The following is a 10062-nucleotide window of genomic DNA, read 5'->3' on the forward strand; positions in this document are numbered from 1 at the left end:
TGTTCTCTCTCCTCTTCCCCCCCCCCCCCCCACTCTCCCCCGCCTCTCTCTCTCCCTCTCTTTCTCTCTCTCTCTCACACACACACAATTTTTGTCTCTTTCTCTCCAACCTCCTCTCTCCCTTTAGGGGAAATACAATAATAATTTATCAGAAATAACATCACATCATACTTGTTACAATACTTGAAGGAGGCCATATATCATAAATTATTCTTTAAGAAAGTACAAGTAATCAAAATCTGGTAGGATTTGTGTTGTCAATTATGTTAACTTCACCAGTTAACATATCAACTAAGTCTATATCCAATTTCACATTACTATAGACAAAACAAAGACGCTTTGTATATTCAATATTGTCTTTATTACTCTAAGACTAGCATCTTTTTATACACCAATGCACCACATGGACATCAATATTTACTTATCAGATGTTCACAAAATGTTGCATTGAAACAAAATGACCAAATGGCATAGTCACACTGCTGAATCAACTCTTTATGAAATCGTTTATAGGGATAATTGATTGCCCGTATTTTCAAGTTTCATGAACTAGATCCATAAAATTTCAAAGTTATGATCACAATTCCATAAATATCTCCAACATGGCCAAGTTCATTGACCCTAAGTGAACTTTTACCTTGGTCATGTGACCTGAAACTCAAATAAGATGTTCAGTAATACTTGATTACCCTTATGTTCAAGTTTCATAAACTAGGTCCATATACTTTCTTAGTTATGATGACATTTCAAAAACTTAATTCTCATACTGAAAGATAATAATTTTCAGATATTTTTCTTGTATTTGGAAATCATGGTATAGAAATATTTGTTACAGTATCCTTCCAACCAAATTAAGGTAAATTTGTTAAAAAGTACATTCCATTGTAATCTAAGACAGTTGTTGATTAATGAACAGTAATAAAATTAAACTTATCACAGATTTAATTCAGCATTATCATTAAAATGGGTACCAATTGATTGCAGTGGAGAAAAAAGAAGGGATACACATATGACAGAGAATTGAACTCGAAGATCAATGTTACAATTGCATTTTAAAACATCAAAATATTCAAAAATAACTTATGCATTATGGCGAAATATTTGGGTCATAGACGACTGGTACCAACATGATATCACACAATCACGGTCAACCATGACCTGATCTCATATGATATGTTATAATGAATTGATTTTTATTGCAATTTCTGTAGATAATGACAGGAAGTAATGCATGGGTGGAGTCAGGGAACATCGCCCCATGGATTTTGTGTTTCAGGGGTATGAGTTTGAAGAAACAGAATATTTAAGAACATTCCTTTTTTTCCAAGAAATTAGATTCACCTTCTTTTCACATTTTAAATAAACCTGTTTTTCTGTAAAAAAAAAATCGATTCAAGAGAATTTATATAAGGAACACCTCTATTCAAAGAAAAGAGGGCAGTGAAGAATATGATCTAATTTCTTTGTGCAGAAACTGAAACAAGCCAAATGTGTATGGTGCTACCCAAAAAAAAAACTCTCCACAAGCACAGTCCATATCCAAATGACATTATTCCATGTAAATTTGCCCACATTTCTTGGATCAAATTATGAACTTCTCAACTTAAGAGAAATTTTAAATAGAGATGTATCATGCAAGTGTTGCATGACTTGTTTTAATAATTAAGCAAGTTATGAAAGTTACTGTATAAATATTACTTATAAAAGCATTATCTTCATTTTTTTAAATTAACACCACCAGTAATCACTCTATGGGAATAAAATAGCATTACAATTACACGTGCTCTGAGGTGACTACAGCAACCATCCCACTTGATAAAACAAATCAAATTAATGTAGCTACATCAAAATGGACTTCACAGGCAGGAATGGTGTGTTTTCTCCAGATACAAATGCTTCATTGCATTTCCAGAACTACAATTGTCTCTTTGCAGTATATTCTCTTTAGAGTCTTTAAACAATCAAGATTTAAGCGTTCTCTCAGTATGTTGGCATCTTGTGGATTGCAATTGTGACATCCTGGTGCGACTTGATCATAACATTCCTGGATTGTGAAGAGATTTTTACGAAAAGTTAATTAATTCAAGTGTTTTATTGTATTCAGAGATTTAGAAAGATAGAACGCTAGAATGATGTCATGATGAAAGAAAAACTATGATCTTTAATATTTATTTAATCAATTAGGGGAGAGTGGGGTAAATAAGGCCACTTGTTAGTTTTTAGCTTACTGCTGAAGAATGGTAGGGTCAAATGGATGACTGTTTTTTACGTAGTATTTGAGGCAGTTCTTTAGCACAGATCTTGAGCATAGAGAACATGTCACAGCCTAGTGCACATGGCTAGGAGGAGCACAAAATTTTGAAAGTAGCATTGTCACTTACATGTAAGTGATGCGAGTAATGTATCTACCCAGTAATGTGTATTAACTTTTATCTTAGTTTACTTGTGTAAGGTATTATTGTGCATGCCAGAACTGTAGAAAATGTCATCACTTTCCCTCTTTGTTTTCTGACTGGATGCCTATGAACTCAACATGTCTAATGGGGCAAATGAGGCCATCCGGATTTACATAAATAAAACTCTATGGTTACATATCTTAAAACTTTAAAATGCAATGTAGACATCACTACACTTGATTAATGTATGTGCACTGTCAACTACCAATAAAATATGTAGATACACAATGATATAACTGTGACAGTAGAAAACACAATGCATGAATTTTTTTCCATAATATTAGATAGGATTAATAAATTAATCCTAAATAAAATGGGGGTATTTTGGTAAATAACTAAATGTTAATAACATGATTGTTAATAGTAAATGTGATTGCATCAAACCAACTGAATTATTCTTATTTTGAAAACGGCTACATAAATTAGGTTTTAATCAGACAGCCTCATTTGTTCCATTTAGGTGGGCAAATAAGGCCACCCGGCAGAAATATTAATGTCTCATTAATATGCAAATTAGGCTGATTAGTTCTAACATTTCTAATGGATAATGTCAGTCTACTCTATATCTAGTAATAGACATCTAATCATGTTTCTACCGGCTGCTTTACTTTAAAAAGATATAATTGGCCCCTACTATCTTTGACTCTACATCTTTCTTTGGCTGCAAATTTAATGAATGAAATAATATCATTGCATAATTTCCAAATCTTGTCTTAACAAATATGACAACAAAATGAACAAGAACTCTGCCATCAACCATAATGTACAACTGGATAGAGTGGCATGTTTATGGATTCCACATGAGGAAGTTACAAGGTAATTCTGCAGACCTGGATTTTTTCCTAAGTTAAGTCTTTTGAATTACAAGTTGGTCTCTAGATTACACATGCACAGAAGTAGTGGATGACTCAACGGTCAAATCCGTCTCAATCAGTTGATTTGAAATTTAAAAAAAAATAATCAAACAATCATAATGCTGAAAAATTCATCATAAGTAGGATATAAAATCAGAAAGTTTTGACTTAAAAAGTTTCACTTATTTTCTCAAAACAAATGTATACACAACACAGGTGATACGCAAATGAAAGAAACAATGATGTCACACACTCATTCCATGTACTTTATTATGTGATGTAGCAAATACATTTCAATTGTTGCTAATTTGATAATTAGGGAACTCTTTATAGGACACAACAATGGCAATTCCACATTTTAGAAGGAACAAAGCAGTGCTTCATAATCAAGAAGAATTGAATATTCATATCAATTCAATAAATTACAAAAGAAAATGTGAGTGATGCATACATGTATAATTCTTTTGTGACATTAAGAGAAAGTTTAAAACATCATTAAGTTGCTTATTTTACATCCAATTTCGATGAAATTGTCAGCATTATATAAAATTTTCATGAAATTGTCCTCATTATGCTTGTTTGATGTTCTCTTGTTTTATTTGGCCTTTCATCGCTAAATTGTTCACATAGTATACATTTGCTTTCTGAATACATGAACCTCTTCTCTATTGGCATATTAGTACCTACCCTTTATCTGACTCTAAACAGATAACTGGAGTACTGTTGTTTTCTGGTACTAGAAGGGATGCTTGCTGAGAGAGAGAGGCTATGATTCCTGCACATCCTGATGAGACTGTCCCTTTAGCTGTAGAAAGGAAATGAATTGTGAGTGGAATTAGTCTTAACAAAATTTGAAAGAGATAAAGTTGAGTAAATTTCAATTTAAAAAATTGAACAGATGAGATTATTAAAATCATCTCCATGAAACACAAGAAACTAAAAAAGAAATTACTGTTCACTCATAGGATATCAGTAATAAGCTTTAGAAATCCGGGTTTAGAACTAAGAAGTCCATGAAGTATCCAGAATCTATTTAAAGAATACAAGACAAAGCATCTAATCACTTTGACAAGATGCAAAGAGGTACTCCTGGCTGAAAAATAATTGTATCTAAAGAAATAAAGTGAAATTCACCAAGCAAAACACTGAAAATCGAAATTTGATAATAAATAATTAAGTTTTGAATTCTAAACTTTAGCAATAGTTTGTGAAAACAGTTATCTACATGCTGTCATGAATATGCAACAGGCGAGCTGATGATGTCATGTCCCAACATTCCCTTCTCTTACATCATTACATGAAATTAAACCATACTTCATATTTTCATACATGTGTGTACTACCTTGTAAAAAATATGTAGCAGCAAGGATTTTCTGATACAATAAATCAGTTGTCAATCCATTTTTTCCTCATCCATAGAGGATAAAAATATAATTTTATATAATTTCATTCTCACCCCCCCCCCCCCCTGTTGAACTCTCCGTGTATCACATCATAATTGTCTCCCACAAAGTTTAATGTTGGACCATACTTACCACTGTAACAAAGTCCCTGTTTGTCAGCACAAAGAACTCCCATAACTCCAGGGGCATCCATTCTAAGAAAAATAGGAAAATAGACATGACAAATATATTGAAATTTATGCTGGTTGCCAAAATCTAATAGTTCCCTGACATCAATAAACAACTATGAGGCAACAACAATTTCACTGAAGTAACTCAAAAACTTACTGTATCTTATAAAATATTTGTGCTATCATGATAAATTTGATATAAAACAAATGAGTATTTAATGCCCCTTCATCACATTGCTTTGTCATCAGGAGCTGATGAATATTTAGGTGTAATTTTTTTCCCAAAGAATCTTCATAAATTAGATAAATTAGAATGAAAACTTGACAAAAACATTTCATACCTGTGCTAGTTTCTTCTCAACACAAACATTTCAGATTACACTTTTTTGTTCAGTGGTGACACATCATGACAGAAAATGTAATATAAATCATAGATTTGACATTTATATATTTTTATGAAACAATGTTTGAAAATATAATATCAAACAATAGAACACATTTGGCACGAATATTACTTTTTTTCTTCAAAGAAAATTCCACCTGAAATACACTTTAATTCCAACTGCATCCCAATCATGTGAAAGAGCTTAACACACTCTTTTATCTTTTATTTGATACCAAATTTGTCATGGTAGTATTTATATTTCTGAATATATAGTAAATTTTACGATTTTTGGCAAGTGAACGAATTTCAATGAATTCCATGGGTGTATGTAAACTTTTGGCCTCAACTGTGTAAGGGCGAAGTCTATGAATGGGTTTATTCCGTTATAATACACATTTAGACTTTAAGTCAAAGGTAGAGGGCGTTAAGGCGCATTGCGAACATTGAAAGAAGACAAATAATTTGCCTTAAATGCAGATGTAGAAAGATATATATATATACGCACTCACAGTGCAACTGCGTCCAACAGTAGAGGAAACCCATTTCCAGATATAAATTTCACAATTATTAAATATGTTTTAACTATAAATTTGATACTTATGGTAGGAGTGGAATCTCATCTTTAATTTGAGACCAACAGCATAGCAAATCACGCATGGTGGGTAAAAAACAATATTAAGGTCTTTAAGAAACAATTTGCGCAGAAACTCACGTAAAAATCCGAATAGACTCTTCAGGGATCAGTGAAAGAAACTTCACAAAGAATCCGAAAGAAATGCTAACGAGTCAATTATCGAATAAGCATGGTTGTCGTACACGAACCAATCTTGTCCAATTTTTCTGCACAACCTGATTTTTACATTAAAATTTCAAACTCATCTTGCTTATTAATGCGCAAAGTGTTTGTCACATATTAGGTATAAAAATGTAGAGGAATGATTGATTGTATGATGACATAAATGGAACATAATTAATTTGCCCTTGAAGAAAAATGATGTGGGGAACCCATTTTCCTTTTTTGTGGGATGCAGTGTAAATCTGGAGAAATAATTAATCTGCAAACTGAAACTGATGGGTTTAAAATTTAAGGAATATTTTTAAAAAAGGAAAAAACAATACAGGTTCAGATATGAGCAAAAGAAAATGTTTGTACAATATTAATGAAATGCACACTAACCTCGCATTTAGTGTGAGTTACATACATCTAAACCCAACTTGCCCGAAAGATACATGTACTTGCTCCTAAGCACTGCTTAGGAGTAAGTATCTTTCAGAATTTGCTAAGCAAAGTTCTGAAAACTTCATTTTTTTCCACATCCAGATATTTTATAGATCTAATTGGGCCTATGATTTCTTTATTCACAGGTTATATCATAACCTTGTTCATTGAATTGGTTCATTAAATGAGTGTTCACAGGCTTAAGATTTGTAAATGTCCAAAATGAAGTCATACCTGTTCATTTTTTAATATCTCTTTGTCTGATAGGGGTCTATGTTTTCCGTAATTATGAAGCTACATGAGCTAACCAAATCGTTGTTCTTGTTAACCAAATATCAACTGAATGAAATTGAGTCTGAGGATTTTTACTACGTTAATAAATAATAGCATGAGTGAGTGGCTAGTACTTTTATCATGGAGCTATAAGCCTATAATTCTTGGACTCGTAATCACATGAACAAACAAGGACCTTAACTCCCTTGATTTCTGCCGTCAGCAAAACAAAAACATAATTTCGAACAAAAACCACCCAAGGGTTCATTACATGCCGCCGCGCACAGAAAAATCAAGCCATAGAAGTCGTGTGTTGTGGACCCAAGAAGTGAGATCCCAGCACGCGCGACCCACTAGTTAGAAATCCACTGCCAAACGCGGTTCGTGGTGCGAGGCTAGTATACTAATACTAACCTCGCAATACGCGTGAGTGAACAAAAACTAGAACATAGAAGCTTACTGCTTTACATGAAATTGAACGCACGGGACTGGTATAAACTATAATTTCCATGTAAATATCCCCGCATACGACCTCGAAAAATTGAGTCTCCCTCACAATTTAAGAAAAATTACTATATAGTAATACTATACAGTATTAAATCAAGTTAAATACTCACGTGTCGTCTAAAAGTTTGTCGAGATTTTGTTCCATTTTTTAAAGAGAGTTTTCAATTTCAGACGGATCACGATTTATTGATACATGTTCTACTTTGTCATGTGACCGCGGAATATCATGTGATCGACCGTGCAGCTGTCCCTATATTCGTAGTCTGCGGGTACAGACCAAAATTTGCACTTAAATTAAAAAAAAAAGATGGTATCTACAGAAGTCTATCTGTATTTTCTGTACCTGGTACCGAGGATTTATAGCCATATAATTTTCATTTTTATCAGGTAGTCTAAAAAAACAACAACAGAGAACAGAGCACCATAATACGTTTCGATGAAGGGGGGGGGGGGGGGGCGGCCGGGGCCAGCTCCTGCGCCGAACGGAGCACCAGCCTCGATGCTCGAATCCATATTTTTTAAAGGTGTTTCTATTAATTTGCCCCCCCCCCCAAAAAAAAAAAAAAAAAAATGAAGAAGAAGAAGAATCGGGTAGCCTATCAACTCTATCTTGCTCTAGCGCATCGAAGGGGCGTTGAGAAAAAATTCACAAAAAAAAACACCTAAGTTTGTCATCCTTTTTGGCCACACACAAGAAAACTGACAAAGAAAGTGGTATTCCGGGGTGAAAATAATGATATGAACAGATAAAGAAAAATCAGACAAACACAGCACTGAAAATATGATCAAAATCGGACAAGGAATAACGAAGTTATTACAGATTTGCATTATATCACAGCTAGTCCTAAAGCGCATGTCTTCATTAAAGGACAAGTCCACCCCAACAAAGAGTTGATTTGAATAAAAAGAGAAAACTCCAACAAGCATAACACTGAAAATTTCATCAAAATCGGATGTAAAATAAGAAAGTTATGACATTTTAAAGTTTCGCTTAATTTCACAAAACAGTTATATGCACATCCTGGCTGGTATGCAAATGAGGAGACTATGATGTCATCCACTAACTATTTCTTTTGTATTTTATTATATGAAATATTCTAATTTGTTCCTCATTGTCAAGTGATACAACTATTAATTCCTCCCTGAACATGTGGAATTAGCATATTGTTCAATACTATATGGTTCATTCAAGTTGGTCCTTATGGTCAAATCTATAAAAAATGAAATATTGTATAATTCAAACAATAAAGAACAAAAGAAAAAGTGAGTGAAGGACATCATCGACTGACTCACCAAGTTGTGCATATCACTGTTTTGTGAAAAATAAGCGAAACTTTGAAATGTCATAACTTTCTTGTTTTACATCCGATTTTGATGAAATTTTCAGCACTATGCTAGTTAGATTTTCTCTATTTATTCAAGACAGCATTTTCCTAGGGTGGACTTGACCTTTAATATACAATGAGGAAACCGATGATGTGATATCCCCATCTGTTCTTTGTATTTTATTACATGAAAATGTGTTCATTCATATTTTGTACCACAAGAACTAAAAAAATTGGATTAAAAACTGGTTTAACGCATTAAATACTCATTGCTGCAACTGACTTTATTATGTGGTGAACATAATCATACACACATGCATGAAAATATGAAGTTATTATGATTTCATGTAATAATAACATAAGACAAGTGGAATGCCTCTGGCCGTCTCACCTGCATCACGCGATTCAATATAGCAGCAGTGCTGATTTTGAAAACTACTATAACTCGCACAAGATGTTCAGTGATACTTGGTTACTCTTATTTCCACGTTTTATGAACTAGACCAATACACTTATAGAGATATGATGGCAATTCAACAAGTACCCCCAACGTGGCCAAAGTTCTTTGACCTTACATGACCTTTGACCTTGATCATGTGACCTGAAACTCGCACAGGATGTTCAGTGATACTTGATTACTATTATGTCCAAGTTCTATGAACTAGACCAACACACTTTCAAATTTATGGCTGTAATTCAACAAATACCCCAATTTGGCCAAAGTTCATTGACCCTAAATGACCTTTGACCTTGATCATGTGACCTGAAACTTGCACAGGATGTTCAGTAATACTTGATTACTAGTATGTCCAAGTTTCATGAATCAGATCCATAAACTTTCAAAGTTATGATGGTAATTCAACAGATACCCCCAATTCGGCCAAAGTTCATTGACCCTAAATGACCTTTGACCTTGGTCATGTGATGTGAAACTCATGCAGGATGTTCAGTGATACTTGATTAACCTTATGTATAAGTTTCATGAACTAGGTCCATATATTTTCTAAGTTATGATGACATTTCAAAAACTTAACCTTAGGTTAAGATTTTGATGTTGATTCCCCCAACATGGTCTAAGTTCATTGACCCTAAATGACCTTTGACCTTGGTCATGTGACATGAAACTCAGGCAGGATGTTTAGTAATACTTGATTAACCTTATGGCCAAGTTTCATGAACTAGGTCCATATACTTTCTAAGTTATGCTGTCATTTCAAAAACTTAACCTCAGGTTAAGATTTGGTGTTGACGCCGCCGCCGCCGCCGTCGGAAAAGCGGCGCCTATAGTCTCACTCTGCTATGCAGGTGAGACAAAAATGAAGTGTGGCTATGACACCTAATGAATGTGCATATAACTCTTTTACAAAATATTGCTAAATTTTGAAATTCTATAATTTTATTATTTGTAATCAGATTTTGATGAAATTTTCAGAACTTGTTTGCTTGATGAATTTTACTCTATCATTTTCA

At 33.5% G+C, this 10062-nt stretch overlaps 1 protein-coding gene across 1 annotated transcript; it reads right to left on the reverse strand.

Moving 5' to 3' along the window:
• Positions 1-338: 338 nt before the first annotated feature.
• On the reverse strand, positions 339-7534 carry LOC129257058 (ragulator complex protein LAMTOR5-like). Its single transcript, XM_054895288.2, has 4 exons — positions 7378-7534; positions 4846-4907; positions 3998-4115; positions 339-2044 (listed from the first exon to the last, which is right to left on the reverse strand). The coding sequence occupies exons 1-4, from the start codon at positions 7410-7412 to the stop codon at positions 1981-1983; spliced, it is 279 nt and encodes a 92-aa protein (XP_054751263.1). The 5' UTR covers positions 7413-7534; the 3' UTR covers positions 339-1980.
• Positions 7535-10062: the final 2528 nt, after the last annotated feature.

This window comes from Lytechinus pictus, chromosome 3, assembly GCF_037042905.1.
Source record: "Lytechinus pictus isolate F3 Inbred chromosome 3, Lp3.0, whole genome shotgun sequence".
Classification (NCBI taxonomy): Eukaryota; Metazoa; Echinodermata; class Echinoidea; order Temnopleuroida; family Toxopneustidae; genus Lytechinus; species Lytechinus pictus.